This window comes from Telmatherina bonti (assembly GCF_933228915.1).
Source record: "Telmatherina bonti genome assembly, chromosome: 1".
Taxonomy (NCBI): domain Eukaryota; kingdom Metazoa; phylum Chordata; class Actinopteri; order Atheriniformes; family Telmatherinidae; genus Telmatherina; species Telmatherina bonti.
Window position 1 is genome coordinate 20,018,175 of NC_136619.1, and position 18,166 is coordinate 20,036,340.

At 41.7% G+C, this 18,166-nt stretch overlaps 1 protein-coding gene across 1 annotated transcript in view; it reads left to right on the forward strand.

The window, feature by feature from the left end:
- ush2a (Usher syndrome 2A (autosomal recessive, mild)) overlaps positions 1 to 18,166 on the forward strand; it is a gene marked incomplete at both ends in the record, with an annotated part of 245,943 nt that overhangs the window by 113,208 nt on the left and 114,569 nt on the right. Inside the window, 9 exon segments of the mRNA XM_079260418.1 lie at positions 65 to 140; positions 442 to 527; positions 3,668 to 3,827; positions 6,386 to 6,548; positions 6,638 to 6,730; positions 6,732 to 6,786; positions 9,955 to 10,112; positions 14,539 to 14,686; positions 16,854 to 17,009. Of these exon segments, the coding sequence (XP_079116544.1) occupies positions 65 to 140; positions 442 to 527; positions 3,668 to 3,827; positions 6,386 to 6,548; positions 6,638 to 6,730; positions 6,732 to 6,786; positions 9,955 to 10,112; positions 14,539 to 14,686; positions 16,854 to 17,009 (1,095 nt within the window).

The following is an 18,166-nucleotide window of genomic DNA, read 5'->3' on the forward strand; positions in this document are numbered from 1 at the left end:
TTGACTGATTTGCTCTCCAAATTTCTTGACATGAGTGCTTCATTTTTTTCTCCTATACTTTCAGCTCCAGATGGTGTATCTCCTCCATCTGTAGTCTCATCCCCTTCAGTGCTCTCACTTACCTGGGAGCCTCCAGCAAGGTAATGCTCGGCCTCACCTGTTTTATCTTTCCTCTTACAGCCGAACCACATGTTCATGTTAGTTGTTAAATATGTTGCTTATTTGTAAACACAAATTCTTCTGTCATAGAACTTTACTAATGCATTTAGTGTTAAAGTTAATTAACTTTAAATTAATTATTTATTTGATGACCTGCTGAGTTTTTTTTTAATCTTCAATGCACATCCCTGATTAACAGTGGTATAGTTAAATATCTAAGAAATGTATGTTTCACATTGCATCACGGTATTACACTCATTTAATGTTTTGTTTCAATAATAGGCCCAATGGAGACATTACAGAGTACCTCCTCTTTCACAACAACCAAATGGTCTACAGAGGGAAAGACAGAAAACACAACATAACTGGTAAAGAAGAGAGATTGTGTGTGTGTGTGTGTGTGTGTGTGTGTGTGTGTGTGTGTGTGTGTGTGTTTATGTTTGTGTGTTCATGCGTGCTTTGTGTGTGCATGCTGCAATGTAGTTGTGACTGGAGAAATGGGGCCTTGGTGTAAAGCGAGCGGGGAAAGTGTAGAAAAGCAAAATGGAGTAGGGGATTAGCATTTGAAAGAGGAAAGAGTGTCTCAGTCCTTACCGAGGGAATAGCACTTTGAAAAAGGAAGCTAAACACTCACACATGAAAATGAAGCAGTGGAGAAACAAAGAAAGCTAAACATTAGTGCACATGCAGACACACAATTTGCTTTGAAAGCTTTTACTGAAGAGACCTAAAGAAGGTATGAAACATGTCGCACCACTGAGACTAGAGTGCTCCACAAAGATGCAAATGGATATAGAGACACACACACACCGAGCACAAGACACACTCAAAGTAATATACACAGACATAAACTGCACAAAATGCGCATGGAACTTGCATTTAAGCATTTCCACTGAAGACTCATCCAATATGGCATTTTATAGGACCAGAATATATTATCACTTACACTGCCTGATTAGAAAAGAGCAGATACCTGTATTTAACTGCGCAAATAGGTAAAAGCCTCCTTTTGGAGTGTTACTGCATGGGCAATTAATTTTTCAGCAGGCAACAAGTTATTTATCCACACTGATGCAATGAATACATCCTCATTTCTTAAATGACCATGTAGAAAGACTTGTTGTGGAAAAGATGTTAGTGTGCTCATGAAGGGTCACATCATTGGCACATGCGGGCACATGCAAAAAACATCCATGGAGATTGCAAAAACAATGAAACTGGCTAAAAAAAACTGTCCAATACATTATTAAAAACAGGAAGGATAGTGGGAAACCATCATCTTTAAGGTAGTAATGTGGTCAGGAAAAGATCCTGAATGATGGTGATTGGCAAGCACCTCAACACGGTAATGTTAAATAGAAGAGAAACAACAGTAGAACTCAGGGTATTTCAGTTCAATACTGAAAGTAACATTTCCACATCCAATATATATAGCCTCTACTTAGTGAGGCTAACGAGAAAAAGGCTCCAATTTGCTTGGAAGCACAAAGACTGGACTCTGAGGCAATGGGAAAAGGTCAGGTGATCTGATGAGTTCAAATTTACCTGTTCTGCAGTGATGGGAGCGTCAGGGTAACAAAAGAGGAAGATGAAATGATACACTTGTAGTACCTACTGTGCAAGCCTGTACTATGACCTGGGGTTGCTGTGGCTGGTCAGGTCTCGTTTCGGCAACATTATGTGCTCAAAGAAAAGGTCAGCTGTCTACTTGGTAAATTAAATGACCAGGTTATTCCTTAAATGGGCATATGACAGGATGACAACACCAGGACTCATTGAGATCAAATTGTCAAACAGTTGTTCAGGGAGCCTGAGACACCAGCCCAGACCTGAACCCCATTGAGAATCTTTGTGCTGGACATTGCTTTGCGCTGTGATTGGACGCTCCCGTCATCGATACAAGATCTTTGTGAAAACTGAAGGCAACACTGGATGGTAATTAAACTTGTGACGTTACGGGAGCTTATCAAAACAATGCTAAAGTGAATGCTGTTGTCAATCAAAGTTAAAGGCAGTCCAACAAAATATTAGAGTATTTTGGTGACATTTTTTTTTTTTTTTTGGCCTTGGCAGTGTTTTGATTTATAGGATTGCTCATCTAATCAACAAAATAGCACACTGCCCAACTGTTTGTCTGTGTGTCTTTGTAAGTTGATGAAGGCATGAGAGCACATATCGTCCATGCTGGGTTAATAAGGCAGTGTGTCTGATGTTCGCGGTGATTAGAGGGATTATGGACATAGTAATTAAACAGTATGTGCAAGAAAAGATAGTGTCATAGAGTGAGATTGCAACAGTGGGGCAGATACAGAATAGTTTTAAAACCGAGATACAGTCAACAATAGTGGTATAACAAAGTCAGATGTGAGAAGGATAGACACAGTGTTTAGGAAAACTACAGCAGTCGTAGGGTTGTCAGAGGTACAGAAGTGAGTTTTGTACTTTGTGTTCAAGATACCTCAGAGTTTTTGTTTTTTCTTTGAACCTTTCATTAATAAGGGATTTCCTAAACTTTCCAACAACTCCTCCTTTCTTTATATTTTACATTCAAGAAATTAAGACACTTGTACAATCTTTTAACGTGGTCTCGAATAGTATTTCACCAGGCTTTTTGTGGGGAGTTTGACTGCTTTTTGATTAATTTCCTGGTACCTGTCCCTTTGTTTAACCACTTATCACTGGCAGATGAATTGATCATGCTTAGAAAAGGTGCCTTACAGAAGGGATGAACTTGTGTTGTGTCTACACGTAAAGAATCAATTTTAAAATGTACATTTAAGCTCTTTGGCACTTTCAGGCTGATATGTGAATTGTGTGTCCTTCTCTTTAGTTGCATGTATGAATCATTTAAAAATATCATATAAAAAGTTAAGGAAAACAACAATAAAAAAAAAAAAAATCAACTGTATATAGCAAATAAACAGAATCTGAAAAGGATATCTATTAAAGTAGCAAAAAATCCAGCAAAGACCTGACCCAGTAGCTGGAAGACATGTATGTGTAACTGCAGCTCATCTAACTACTGATTGCTGAAGTCTCATCAGAAATGGGCTCTATGGAAGAGTGGTTGTCAGTAGGCCATTCCAAAAGAAGGAATACAGGCAGAAAAGCTGAGATGTCCCAAATAATACAAGAACTGGGCAGAAAATCAGTGGGACCAGGTCTTCTGGAGGTGAGGGGATGAATCATTCCCAGTGCCTTAACCTCAACAATATTGAAGTGGTGTGTGATCTTTTTGATAGAGAATGAAATAAAAGGTACCCAACAGCCTAAAACAGCTTGTAAATATTTTTGAAGAAGACTGGGCGACGATTCTTGGAGAGTAATTAAAAAAATTACGAGAAAGCTTGTGGTTCACATCATGTTGAAAAAAAGGCTGCTTCTAATAAATACTGCCTTTTATGCTGCTTTTCCTGGTAATTAGAGAAATTATTAGAAAATATAAATAAGAAAAAAAGGCTGAATTGAATGTTTTGCACATTACTGAAAGTGAGTTTGTGTTTTTTAGGTCTTGGTGTGTACTCCACCCACTTGTTGGTACTGAGTGCCTGCACTTCAGTGGGTTGCACCAACAGTTCACAAGTCACAGCTCTGACCTCTCAGCTTCCTCCAGGGCCCCTACCAGCACCGGCTCTTACTCTCCTGGACTCACGGACTATATTTGTCGAGTAAGTACCAACACATGCATTCTGAAGATGTAATTACACATACTCTAACATAACTCAATAGACAGCTTCAGGTTCATTTTAAATGCCATACTTATATTTATAGCTCGTAAAGCTGTTTTCACACAAACAGGTGTATAACACAGTGCAGCATGAATGCATGAATACAAGTAATCTTATTAGATCATTTGTTTTCAGGAACAACTGCAATTCAGCTGTACAAATCTGACAAAATGCATTATATCTTTTTACTTGCTTTCATAAATGCTGTCTGTGCAGAAGACAAGGACGGGGGAGGGGTCAGTGACCTTCTGCCTTTGTGTTTATCATGCAGAATATTCCTCTATGCTTGACCCTTCACCTTTAGGCGATGGGGGGAGGCAAAGAAAGATGGATCTCTGGCCTTTTTTTGTCACGTTCATGTGCAAGGGTTCTTGTGTGAGTGTGTGTGTGTGTGTGTGTGTGTGTGTGTGTGTGTGTGTGTGTGTGTGTGTGTGTGTGTGTGTGTGTGTGTGTGTGTGTGAGTGAGTGAAAGAGTCTGTGTGTGGAAATCAAGTGCCCTGACTGTCACTTAAACGGTGGAAAGATAGTAACGCTCATATCTATGCATGCACACAGGCTCTTTACAGCAATAGACACAAGATGAGAGGGTTTTGACAAAAGCTACTGAGTGAAGCATATTGAAATAACACAATTCTGAACAGCCAGTCATGAATTATTGGGAATGTTATGAAAAAAAAATCATATTGTGTAACACAGGATTTGTGAAAACGCTTCTGTCAGTGGAACATGATGTTTTAAGCCTGTAAAATGCTTTATACTCACCAGGTGTGGGAATGCGGCGTATTGCATTGTTAGCACATTGGTAATAGGCAGAGGTTGAGAGATCATACTTGGTCAATACCACTCTATTGTGACTGAGAAGAGCTGAGAAATACAGAGAGGGGCAGCATCCAAGAAAAAAATTGAGAAAAGAGGAACAGAGCAAGAATAAGTCAGGTAGAGAGACTTGTTGGGGTTATTTAAGAAATAAATGTAAATGAAAGTTAAAAGTAAAAAGAAATACAAGTAAAAATTAGCCAGAAAAGTTTGAAAGAGTAAAGAAGACTGTGAAAGAGCAATGCTTGGAAAGGATTCAGGTTGTAAACAGGAAGGTGGGAACAGATTTATCCCTTGCCCTCACCAAACATTTCTAAATCAAACATGTATGACACAAACAAGCAGGAACATCATTCTGTGTTCAGGACAGAAACTGGTAACTCTGGCTAAATCACAACCACACAAAGGGCAACTTTTTTTTTCTCAAGTTTTAATAAATTCCAAAATTTTATAATATATTATCTTAATACCTATTTAGTCATTATTTGATTTGAACTACTGTAACTATTTGTTGTTTTTAAATTTCTACTCACGTTCAGAAAGCATGTCATTGTTTCACACTGATTTGAGATCACAACTTCAAAACCAGTGTTCTTTTAAAAACCATTACCAAAATGAGTTATGATACAGGTTTTTTTTCAACTCCCTTTTGATTTAGTTTTTTGAAAGTGGACATACATCACGCTTCCAATCGACAGCATATAAATCTTAAAATAAATGTGATAGATTAGCCACAGCAGCTAATTGTGTGCTAACACACACTCATCAGTCATTCAAAAAGTAGACTTTAATGGGGAGGAATCAAGAAAGGAATCCATCACTTCATCAAATGGCCTCCCCCTGCTATAGTACTTAGTAGTGTAGGACTGGACTCTGGGAATGTCTGGGTTAACACACACACACGCACATATATATATATATAAAAATACACAGACATATATACACATATATATATATATACATATCATGTTAATAAGGACAGCTGCTAAGCAGAATCAAGTTCAGCAGATTCTCTATTTTCAGTGAGAACATTATAACAAATATTTCAATGAGATGGATGTATTCAATGTTTTCCTAAGTGTGTTGTTTCCTTTTTAGAACAACTATCAGTTCAAAGTATCTATTACAAAATTATCCCAATTTTTTTTTACCTGCTTCACTGGGTGATTATCCAACTAGTTGATGTAGAAAAAGAAGCACCTGAGAAGGGAGCCTGTGTTTAGTGTTCTTTAATTTTGGATCATGACTTCAAAGTTTATGTTCTCAACATGCACATTTAATACAACCTGTGATACACAGGCTAGTGTTTGAACTTTCAAAAAGCCCATGCAGTAAAATTTCCCTCTCTATCTAACTGTCTCGGTGTGGAATTATTGGTAGTGTCAAGATCTCAATCTACAAAATTTGAGCTGGGGGTATTTCAGGCATGGAAGGGAAAGATGACTGTTCATTTTCTGTATGCGGTGTTCTTGATCTCTTCAGAAGAAACATAAATTTAAAACTGTATTTTCAATTAAAAAACTGACCTCTTCACTGGAAGTCCATAATAAATGTGTTCCAGTTAAAAGTATTTTTGTAGGAAAAAAAAGAAGACATTTTTAAGGAAAAACTCTCAGAAAGTGTGGGATGTTTAAGTGAACTCCATGTGACAAATTTAACTTCAATCTCCATTTTCTTTCCAGGTGGTCTCGTCCGTCTCAGATAAATGGTGTTTTGGAGTTCTATTCCATCTTCCTGTCACATGATGGTGCGGAGCCTGTGCTGGTCTATAACAGCTCAGAACTTTCTGAGGACCACACACTCCGCAACTTAACCCCTGGAACATCTTACACTGTCACAGTGGCTGTGAGTCTCCCATCATTTGTTTTGTTTTATTTGTATGATTGTATTCACCCTTATGTGTGTATGTGTATGCGTGCATTTCTGCATGGTAGGCCTGCACAGGAGGAGGATGCACATCAAGCCCCCCAAGCCAGGCTCAGACGGAGGAGAGCACTCCGGAGAATATCCCTGCACCGCTGGTCACCCCCTTTGTCCCCACATGCACTTAATGTTAGCTGGACTCCTCCTGACACTCCGAATGGTCAGAGCACACACACTATCACACACACACACGCACGCACGCACACGCGCGCGCGCGCGCGCGCGCACACACACGTTCAAATATGTATCTAACTATCTCCACCTGTGGCATTTGGGTTTATATGATTTATTTATATATATATATATATGTATATATATATATATATGTATATATATATATATATATATATATATATATATATAATGTTTGTAGATTTATAACGGCAGTCTGTCACACATTAAAGTGATACATTAAACATCTGGAAGAAGAGTTACAACAAGATGATTACTGAGTAGTTCTTCTTGAGTGAGAATAGTTAATTTAGAAGGAGTTAAAACAGCTGGAATAAAAAAAGAGTCAAGCAGAAAGTAAGCCTCAAAAGGGAAAGAAAAAATGCCCCCCCCCCCCCCCCCCCCCCCCCCAAAAAAAAAAAGAAAAAGGAAAGAGACAGAAGGAGGCTAAGTGAGCAAACAATCTGAGATTTGTGGTAAGAGAGACTGGTATTGAGAAGACAGCATTTCCACAAGCTTCTTTAAGTGGATGGAAAGTGCTCCCTTTTGACTGAAGAGAGAACTGCAGCCTGATAACACAGATTCATATGGCTGGTTTTCTGTTTACTCTGCCCACATTTTGTTGATCTGATTTTTCTTTATGAATGATAATCAATCCGTGTCATATCATTTTAGTTAATTAGGTACTTGCTATATTTTGTAGAATATTTGTTAATTTATAATCTGACATTTGAACTTTGAGTTATAAAGTTGTCCCAAGACGAGCATAATGTGCAGTGTAAGAATGTAATGTCACTGTTTACGGGGAAGGGGGAGTTTTGTAATCAGTCAGAACTTTTCTCAGTTGTATTTATAATGTATTTATAATTCCTCAGCATATCCAAGTGACAAGTACTTTGGAGTAATTTCTGTTGGCTCACAAAGTCCTTTCACCTCTGTTTAAGTTCCAAATTTTGGATTCTTTATTTTTTATGTGTTTATTTTTTTATTTTTTTCGGTTGCACAAAAACGTCCAAATCAGCACTCAATTTGCTTCATGAGTTGACTTTCATTGTGTTTGGTGTTATAAATATAAGGATGAACTGAATATGTGCATTCATGTTAACTCAGTGGATTTTGCACTAATTCATCGAGAAACCTTGGGAGGAAATACAACATGAGGTATCTTCAGCGTTGTCTTTGAGACTGAAACTGACTGCTGACCTTTTTTTTTATTTTTTTTTAAAATTTTTTTTATCTATTTTATCTCAAGTTCCTCCACTTTTCTGTCTACAACACACTCTAAATGTGCCAGAAAAAATAAAGGAAATCTCTGTGTTTTCATTTAAATATAGAAATCTGATGCTGTTTTTTTAATAATATTTTGAGCTTATTTTACTACTAAAACAATTACATTTAAAGACTTAAACTTTTGACTTCATGCTGCCCCTCATGTGAATTATATAGATCTATATTAACAATCAGGATAGCTCAAGAAATCAAATTATTTAGCATCAAAAGCTTTTTATGATTTCCCGATTCCATTTCACAGACTTTCCCATCCAATACACAGGTCCATATTATTGAATGTTATCATGTAGTCATGTCGAATGTGACATTCCATATGAGCGTGTATGTATAAAATGCGCGTCGTGTGTTTAACACTTAATGCCACATGAGTGCATTTTGAACCATAAACCCTGCGATGTGTGTACATATTAGCCTGGATAAATGACTTGAAGCGTTTCTCATCAGATGACAGAAATTTACGACAAGAAAGACACTTAATCATGATTACCCGATTATCTCATGCTTAAAAAGATTTCATTTTTGCCTAAATAGAGAGAAAAGCTCAGTTATTTTTTTTCAATTACCACTTTTTTTAATAAATGAAACGCAACAATGATGATGATGATGGTGACGGGTTCCAGAGAAGTGAGATCCTGTGTTATTTTCTTTCCTTCTCCCCCCTTCTCCCCAATTCTGCAGGGATTTGTGGGGGATAATCCTCTCGGGGATTAGGTCGGGGCAACACGCAGACAAAGAGGGGAAATAAGCCTGTTATGCATTCGCTGCTTCATTTCCCAACCTGTCTTTATTACAGCCTATACTGATATGGGCTTATTCACACACACACAAGCTCATACAGATGTCCACACACATACACACACACACTCACATGCATGTGATTGGCCACATTAAGAGCTTCCCAGATAACTTGCGTCCGTGGGGTTTTTGTGTCTTCACTTCCCTGATAGGTGTGTATATCTGTATTGAGAAATAATAAAACCCACACATGATTAAAGCAGAATAGACTCTTAGTTCTTAGCACTGATCTTTTGAGCCCTCTGTATGCATTTTTATTAAGGAAAAGCACATTTGGCACCGTACTGTTTCATTTTTTTATTAGGTGGATGTAATGTCATGTAATTATTGTGCTGGTGTGTGTGTGTGTTTGCAGAGGTATGTGTGTGCGGCCACATGTAGGTTTCTATCTAAATGTGTGGGAGTATCTTTGGCCATATTTGTGGTGTGTCCACATTTGTGTCTGAAGATGTGTTTTTGTGCACACCTATTTGTGCCTTCATTTGTGTGTGTGCATGTTCATTTTTGCACCACTGTCCTTCTCAGGGCCTTCATCCTTGTAACGCCGATGGTTACAATTGTCATTTCTGCACTGTTTTCATCTGTAGGACACACTGACTGGCAGGTCTGGAGCCCCTAAGTCAGTTTTCATTTGCATTGTAATACAGTGACCCAGAGTGCATTGTAACATTTTCAAAGCTCACTTTGCGATTTTAATTCTTTCACTGACTGGTGTGAAAATGTAGAAATGACCAACGCAAACAGTGGGGCGATTTTAATAATAATGGACATTGTTGTAAAATTATGCAAAAGTAAAACGTGACACTAAGACACTTTTAAAAATGCATTACCTTTAAATTTATCAATAAATATAAAGATTTTTTTTCATCTAAGCAGTAATTTAAGTAAAGAAATGTTTCAGAGTAATTTCATGTTATATGTATGAATAAATTCTTCCAGAACAAAAAGCTTTTGTAACTTGTTCAGACATGAGCTGCCTTGTTGAGATGTCTTAGTCTCATAAGTTTTGCTTGTTTTTATTGTTTACTTCTGTCTTTCTCGTATGTCAGAAATAAATGTTGTCTTTTGGCAGGTGTTATTACAAGCTATGGTCTCTGGCTGGATGGAGTCCTCATTTTAAACTCCAGTTCTTCCCAGAGGTTCTTTATGGTGGAGGGGCTCTCTCCATGGAGTCGGCACGTACTCAGGCTGCAGGCTTGTACAGCGCAGGGCTGTGGAAAAGGACCAATGGTCAGTAAAATCCAATACTATTTGCCAAAAAGTGCAGAATGTTTCGGCATATTTGGCTTTTTAAGGTGTTGTAGGTGTCGGTAACAATCTACTCAAAACCAACTAACTCATTATTTTCTGCTTCTCACTTATTTGGTTATTTTTTATGAACTGTAGTTGCAGCTAAAATCACTAAAAATACACAAAAGACAACTTAAAAAAAATATGTAACATTTTGTAACATTTTGCCAAGCACGGCTCATCGACCTCTTTGATGACGACCAACCTCGGCATGAATGTTCCCTTGCCTGGACCCGGGTTACCGGGACCCCCTCTGGAGCCAGGCCTGGAGGTGGGGTACGAGAGCGAGCGTCTGGTGGCCGGGCCTTCGCCCATGGGGCCCATTCGGGCTCAGCCCGAAAGGGTTACATGGGCCCCACCTCCCGTGGGCTCACCATCTGCGGGAGGAGCCGTAGGGGTCGGGTGCAATGTGAGCTGGGTGGCAGCAAGGGGCGGGGACCCTGGCGGTCCGATCCCCGGCTGCAGAAGCTGGCTCTAGGGACGTGGAACGTCACCTCTCTGGTGGGGAAGGAGCCTGAGCTTGTGCGCGAGGTTGAGCGGTTCCAGCTAGATATAGTTGGACTCACCTCGACGCATGGCTTGGGCTCTGGAACCAGTACCCTCGAGAGGGGCTGGACTTTCTTCCACTCAGGAGTTGCTCATGGTGAGAGGCGCCGAGCAGGTGTGGGCATTCTCATCAGCCCCCAGCTTGGTGCCTGCATGTTGGGGTTTACCCCGGTGGATGAAAGGGTAGTTTCCCTCCGCCTCCGGGTGGGGGGACGGGTCCTGACTGTTGTCTGTGCTTATGCGCCAAACAGCAGTTCAGAGTACCCACTATTTCTGGAGTCCTTGGAGGGAGTGCTGGAGGGTGCTCCTTCTGGGGACTCCATTGTTCTGCTGGGGGACTTCAATGCTCACGTGGGCAATGACAGTGAGACCTGGAGGGGAGTGATTGGGAGGCATGGTCCCCCCCTCTGAACCCAAATGTTGTTTTGTTATTGGACTTCTGTGCTCGTCATGGATTGTCCATAACAAACACCATTTTCCAACATAAGAGTGTCCATATGTACACCTGGCATCAGGATTCCCTGGGCCGCAGTTCGATGATCGATTTTGTAGTCGTATCGTCGGACCTGCGGCCACATGCCTTGGACACTCGGGTGAAGAGGGGGGCGGAGCTGTCATCTGATCACCACCTGGTGGTGAGTTGGCTCAGATGGGTGGGGGAGGAAGCCGGTCAGATCTGGCAGGCCCAAACGTGTTGTGAGGGTCTGCTGGGAACGTCTGGCTGAGTCCCCTGTCAGAGCGAGCTTCAACTCCCACCTTCAGCAGAGCTTCGAACATGTCCCGAGTGAGGCGGGGGACATTGAGTCCGAATGGGCTGTGTTCCGTGCCTCTATTGCTGAGGCGGCCGGCCAGAGCTGTGGCTGTAAGGTCGTTGGTGCCTGTCGTGGCGGTAATCCCAGGACTCGTTGGTGGACACCAGCAGTGAGGGATGCCGTCAAGCTGAAGAAGGAGTCCTATCGGGCCTTCTTGGCCTGTGGGACTCTGGAGGCAGCTGATGGGTACCGGCGGGCTAAGCGGCATGTGGCTTCAGCTGTTGCCGAGGCAAAAACTCGGGCATGGGAGGAGTTCGGCGAGGCCATGGAGAAAGACTTCCGGACGGCTTCGAGGAGATTCTGGTCCACCATCCGGCGGCTCAGGAGGGGGAAGCAGTGCTCCATCAATACTGTGTACAGTGGAGGTGGGGAGCTGCTGAGCTCAACTCGGGACGTAGTGGTTCGGTGGAAGGAATACTTTGAAGACCTCCTCAATCCTACCAACACGTCTTCCGATGAGGAAGCAGAGCTGGTGGACTCAGGGGTGGACTCTGCTATCTCGGGGGCTGAAGTCGCTGAGGTGGTCAAAAAGCTCCTTGGCGGCAAGGACCCGGGGGTGGTTGAGATACGCCCGGAGTTCCTTAAGGCTCTGGATGCTGTGGGGCTGTCCTGGCTGACACGCCTCTGCAGCATTGCGTGGACATCGGGGGCAGTACCGCTGGATTGGCAGACTGAGGTGGTGGTCCCCCTTTTTAAGAAGGGGGAACTGAGGGTGTGTTCCAATTACAGGGGAATCACACTCCTCAGCCTCCCTGTTAAGTTCTATTCAGGGGTCCTGGAGAGGAGGGTCCGCCGGATAGTCGATTCCCGGATTGAGGAGGAGCAGTGTGGTTTTCGTCCTCGACGCGGAACAGTGGACCAGCTCTATACCCTCTTTGGGGTCCTGGAGGGGGCATGGGAGTTTGCCCAACCAGTCTACATGTGTTTTGTGGACCTGGAGAAGGCATTCGACCGTGTCCCCTGGGGGCTCCTGTGGGGGGTACTCCGGGAGTATGGGGTACCGGACCCCCTTGTACGGGCTGTCTGGTCCCTGTACGACAGGTGTCAGAGCTTGGTCCGCATTGCCGGTAGTAAGTCGGATTCGTTTCCGGTGAGGGTTGGACTCCGTCAAGGCTGCCCTTTATCACCGATTCTGTTCATAACTTATATGGACAGAATATCTAGGCGCAGCCGAGGTGTTGAGGGGATCCGACTTGGTGGCCTCAGGATTGGTTCCCTGCTTTTTGCGGATGACGTGGTCCTGTTGGCTTCATCTGGTCGTGATCTCCAGCTCTCGCTTGAGCGATTCGCGGCCGAGTGTGAAGCTGCTGGGATGAGAATCAGCACCTCTAAATCTGAGACCATGGTCTTCAGCCGGAATAGGGTGGATTGCCCTCTCCGGGTCGGGAGTGAGGTTCTGCCTCGAGTGGAGGAGTTTAAATATCTCGGGGTCTTGTTCACGAGCGGGGGAAGGATGGAGCGCGAGATCGACAGACGGATCGGTGCGGCGTCTGCAATAATGCGGGCTCTGCGCCGGTCTGTCGTGGTGAAGAAGAAGCTGAGCCAGAAGGCAAAGCTCTCCATTTACCAGTCGATCTACGTTCCTACCCTCACCTATGGTAATGAGCTGTGGGTTGTGACCGAAAGAACGAGATCTCGTATACAGGCGGCTGAAATGAGTTTCCTCCGCAGGGTAGCCGGGCTCACCCTTAGAGATAGGGTGAGGAGCTCGGTCATCCAGGAGGGGCTCAGAGTAGAGCCGCTGCTCCTCCGCATCGAGAGGAACCAGTTGACGTGGCTCGGGCATCTGGTCAGGATGCCTCCGGGACGCCTCCCTGGTGAGGTGTTCCAGGCACATCCCTCTGGGAGGAGACCCCGGGGAAGACCCAGGACACGCTGGAGGGATTATATCTCTCGGCTGGCCTGGGAACGCCTCAGGATCCCCCCCGCAGAGTTGGCAAATGTGGCTGGGGAGAGGGAAGTCTGGGCTTCCCTGCTTAGGCTGCTGCCCCCGCGACCCGACCCCGGATAAGCGGCAGAAGATGGATGGATGGATGGATGGATTTTGTATTTAGGGCAACATATACTTTACAAATACCTCCAGTTGGAATCCTCTTCCATCACAATGGTGAAATTAGTGACTTAAAACTACAGAACGTAATTTCAAGGAGCTGATGGTTGTTGCTATTGGCAAAACCTTAAAAAGACGTGTGGGAATGTCCACTCCGACATAGTCAGTGCATGTGCATTGTGTGTGCATGTATTTGTGCATGCATGTGTGTACTAAGCTTCGTAAAGGTGATCCATTCTCTCAGCTCAATAACGAGGGTCGACGTAGCAACAGTGACATTTGGTAGGAAATGCCAATGCTCCATGATGTCTCTGAGGACAGGCCATATTTTGGGGGCGTTTTTCCAATAGGGACACTATGTTTGTTCAAACACCAGGAGAAAATGCTGATTCCACAAGAAAGGAAGAGGGAAGGATCAGAAGGAGTGAGGAGAAGAGAGCTGCAACAGGATTGATAGGAGAAGAGAAGAAAGACATAGGGTAAAGAGGGGAAATGGGAATAAGACTGAAGTGATGAAGATTAAATAAAATCTGTGTACAATAAGAGATCTGGCGGAAAGGTTGCAAAAGGCAAAAGAGGAGAGGTAACATTAAGACAACAGCAGAAAGCAGAAAAACTCAAAGGAATGAGGGAGAAAAGCTTTACAAAAGCTAGACAAGAAACTAAAAGCAGAGAAATTGCATCATTCTACAGTTTACAGTCAGCTGGGAAAGGATTCAACCCCATAGGAAATGTGGTGCGGTAGTGGTTGATTTATTTCAATTTAGACTGCTATGTAAGTGATCAGTTAGGTGAGTTACTTATCTTAATTATGACCCTTGTCAAAGGAGGGCAGACTTTATGTTTTTTGTTTATAATGTTTCACCAATAGTAACTGGATGCAATCAGTTTGAGTAAAATGAAAAGGAAAGTTTGTATTTACATGAGTGTACTTGTTTGTCTTTTTTTCTTTCATCAGGTGGAAATGCGTACATTGGAGATGGCCCCAGATGGTCCTATACTGTTGGAGCTGACTAATCAGAGCTCTAGATCAGTCAGAGCCCGCTGGACAGCCCCTCCAAGGGCAAATGGAAACCTCAGCTACACACTTTACTATAAAAGCAAAGGTAACACACACAGTTGTTCCATCTCTTTGTCATCTCTCTCACACCACAGCCGTGGTTGAAAGTTAAAACATCTAATTTCTAGGATCTCACCCCTCAATTTAGACAAGCCAAGGGGTGCCTTTAAGGTCCCGTATTACACATTGTTTCAACAATTTAATTTTGGTGTCAGAGGTCCAACAACATTGTCTTCAAAGTGTGTTACTCCAAGTTCAGCCTTACTCCTTAGTTTCAGCCATTCCAAAGTGGCTATGGTGAGCTCTGCCGAGAATGGGCTGTTTCTGTGTCTTTAAATGTTCATGAGTTGTGCCTGTCCATGCCTACTCCATTCCTCTATTGGGGAAAGGATGTGATTTTTACTGGTGTTCACTCTGGGATTTTAGACAGAAGGCTTGTCTGGGCTGGGTGGGGGGAGGGTCTATAGCAGTATCCATTGCTGGGGAAGTGGTTATTTCCCTTTTGAGGTCACAAAGGGAAAGATCTCAGACTTGTCCATCTGAAATCTGAACACACATTTACTAAAAAAAGAGGAGCAAGAAAATGAGTAACAGGATTTTCTCAGTTTTGGCCGTCATACATGTGCTATGGGGGACACAAGTATTTGAAAACCTTTAGTGAGTGTATTTTGCATGTAATGGAACCTTTTAACCCTTTAAGGTCCTGGTCGACCATTTAGTAGATGTAAATTTTCAGTGACTTTGATTAATTTCTTTGAAAAATTGTGGAAATAAACCTGCTTGAGCCATTTCTACCAGTTTGTTTGGGTATGTAAAACCAAAACTAAGTGTTTGTTACAATACTACTGTTTCAAATTTCAATAATTTCACTGTTGTTACATTATTATTAACTTCTTTTTAACATCTCAACCATTTGCTAAAACACATTTATTCTGTTTATTATTGTCCAAAACGAACAGAAAAACAGAGAAACAATTGTTAAAGTGAACATTAAAGGGTAAAAGTAGCACATTGAATGGCAAATCATAGTACCAGTGCATATCTGATCCATGTGAGAGCAGCACCTGACTCTTCTACCATATTGGCACGTTGATATTCAGTACTTACTGCTGATTTCCTGAGAGAATAATAATGATATTACCAATTTCAAAACTGACAAGTGTTTCTTTTTTGATAAAAGGATTTGCAAAGATGAGCAGAGCAGTGTAATATGGATAGAGATGCACTCTTAAGTACACACACACTCACAATCACGCTCCCAACCAACAAAGCCAACTTACACTGAAAGTCAGGCATGAAATGGAAAAGTGACAGAGGGAGTAATCAAACCAGACTGGTATAGAAAAGACAAGGTTTTTTGATATTGCCAGTGACTTTAGAGCGAAGATGAGCTGGGAGAGTAGAGGAAAACATTGGACGAAGGGAAGAACAAAGACAAGGGGCAATAAAACAGGAGTATAGTGTAAAAGGGAAGATGAGAAGCTCTTATTTCCATAGATGCATGGAAGGAGATTGGATTTAAAAACAGTGTGAAATATAAAAAAAACAACAAAACTGTGTAGATGGGCATGGACATGGAAAGAAATAAGAATGAAGAAATTTGAACAGTACACACGAGCACACACACACACACACACACACACACACACTCTTTAACTTAGCATATTCACCAAGTCTGTCATACACATGCTCTGACACGCACACACACAAACACAAACATATACACACACTTGGTGACTTTGATGTGTGCCTCGCTGAGGAACCAACAGATGAAAATGAGTGTAGTGACGGATAGGAGTGTGTGAAAGGAAGAGAGAGATGGTCTTTCACTCTAGTTGCCCAGAACCCTTTGTTTCTTTGATGCAAACTGCCTTCATCAATTCACACAGAACTGATTTGGTTTGTTTTTTTTTGTGCGTTTCTATCTAGATATTGGATAAGCTTGCATGGTGTAATTTTCTGATCCTTTTGCTTTGACTATCCTTGCATAACCTCAATACTGAAACCTCTCTTTTGATCACTCTCAGCTAATCTCAGCCTGCATTTCTGCCCAACGAACATTCATTCTTCTTTCCTTTACTTCTTTCCTTTCTTTTTTTGCAACAGACTATCCATTTTCTGTTGTCACCTCACATACATATGTGCTGTAAAAATAACCAGTGCATGATTTTTTTCTTCATTAGACATGCGTATCTCTATTATGTGTCTCTTAGATGGTGTTGGTGTGTTGGATGGAGGAACATCAACAGGCGTCTGGTTGTCCGTGACTGACCTACAGCCTTACAAAAAATACAACTTCTGGATCAGAGGATGTAACACTCAGGGTTGTGTTGAGAGCCTGCCAGTTATCGTTACTACACCCCCAGCAGGTACACACACTTTCACAACACAAGTGCAGTTTTCTTCCACTAGCAGTCTGTTTCATATAAATTTGAACATTTTCTGATTGGTCTGGAACCAACTTAAGTTAAAGAGTAGGTATGTGATTAAAAATATTTAGACTAGTTTATTATTATCTTATATTTTATTTCATATTACTCTATTTCACTAGAAAAGCACTCAGAGAGCGCAAACCTTCACCAAGGCCTTTAACTAGTTCCTGGATCCAAACGATGATCCAGATCATCATCAAAATTTAGTCAGTTCTTCCTTTTCACATTTCCCTGCAAATTTTATGAAAATCTGTCCATAACTTTTTGAGTTAACTTGAATAGAATAGAATAGAATAGAATAGAATAGAATAGAAATAATTGGACACATATGTCATATGTTACAACTTTGTTTAGCAGAAGTATATGAGCCTACCAAGTACAATTGTTAAAAACAAACACCTGCTTTGCTAGCTCCAAGGCTGGTCCAGCACCCATCCAGCCATATATATAACTTTAACTGTATACAAATGATCTATTTATTTATCTAAAGATCGATCGCGATAGATATCTATCTGGTCAGAAATCATAATACTTATTTACACAAGCTGTGTGTTTGTGAGTGGGTCGTGTGACAATGAGCAATAAACTGTTCATACTAATAAAAGTTGATCAAAGAAATCTGGAGATGATGCTTACCAAGCAGGAATGCAACAAGTCAATAAAGACACATTTAGCCCATTTGGCTACTTAAAGTATTGAAAACATGCACTTCTCTACACTCATGCGTTAGTCAGGAAACAACAAAAGACAGACTCGGGAAAGTTCTGCTGTTCAAGTTCAAAACAAAGGCATAAGAAAGTATAAATTTTAAATACCAGACGTTTCCTCTCTTTCCATCTCTCTTTCTACCTCTGTGCCTCTGGCATCTCTTTAGACTTCTTTAAGGCAAACTGTCTTGATGCGTCCTTGTTCTATGAAAGAACAGAGAGAAGATAGCGGAGCAAGAGACGGAGGAGCAGAGGAGGAGGAGTGCAGAGAGAGAGAAGTGAACATAAAAGTGCATAGTTTAAAACGATTAGTGACACCTCTGATATTGTACCTGCTAACACAGCACGAGAGAGACACAGGCTCACCAACAATGTGTGTGCCTGTGA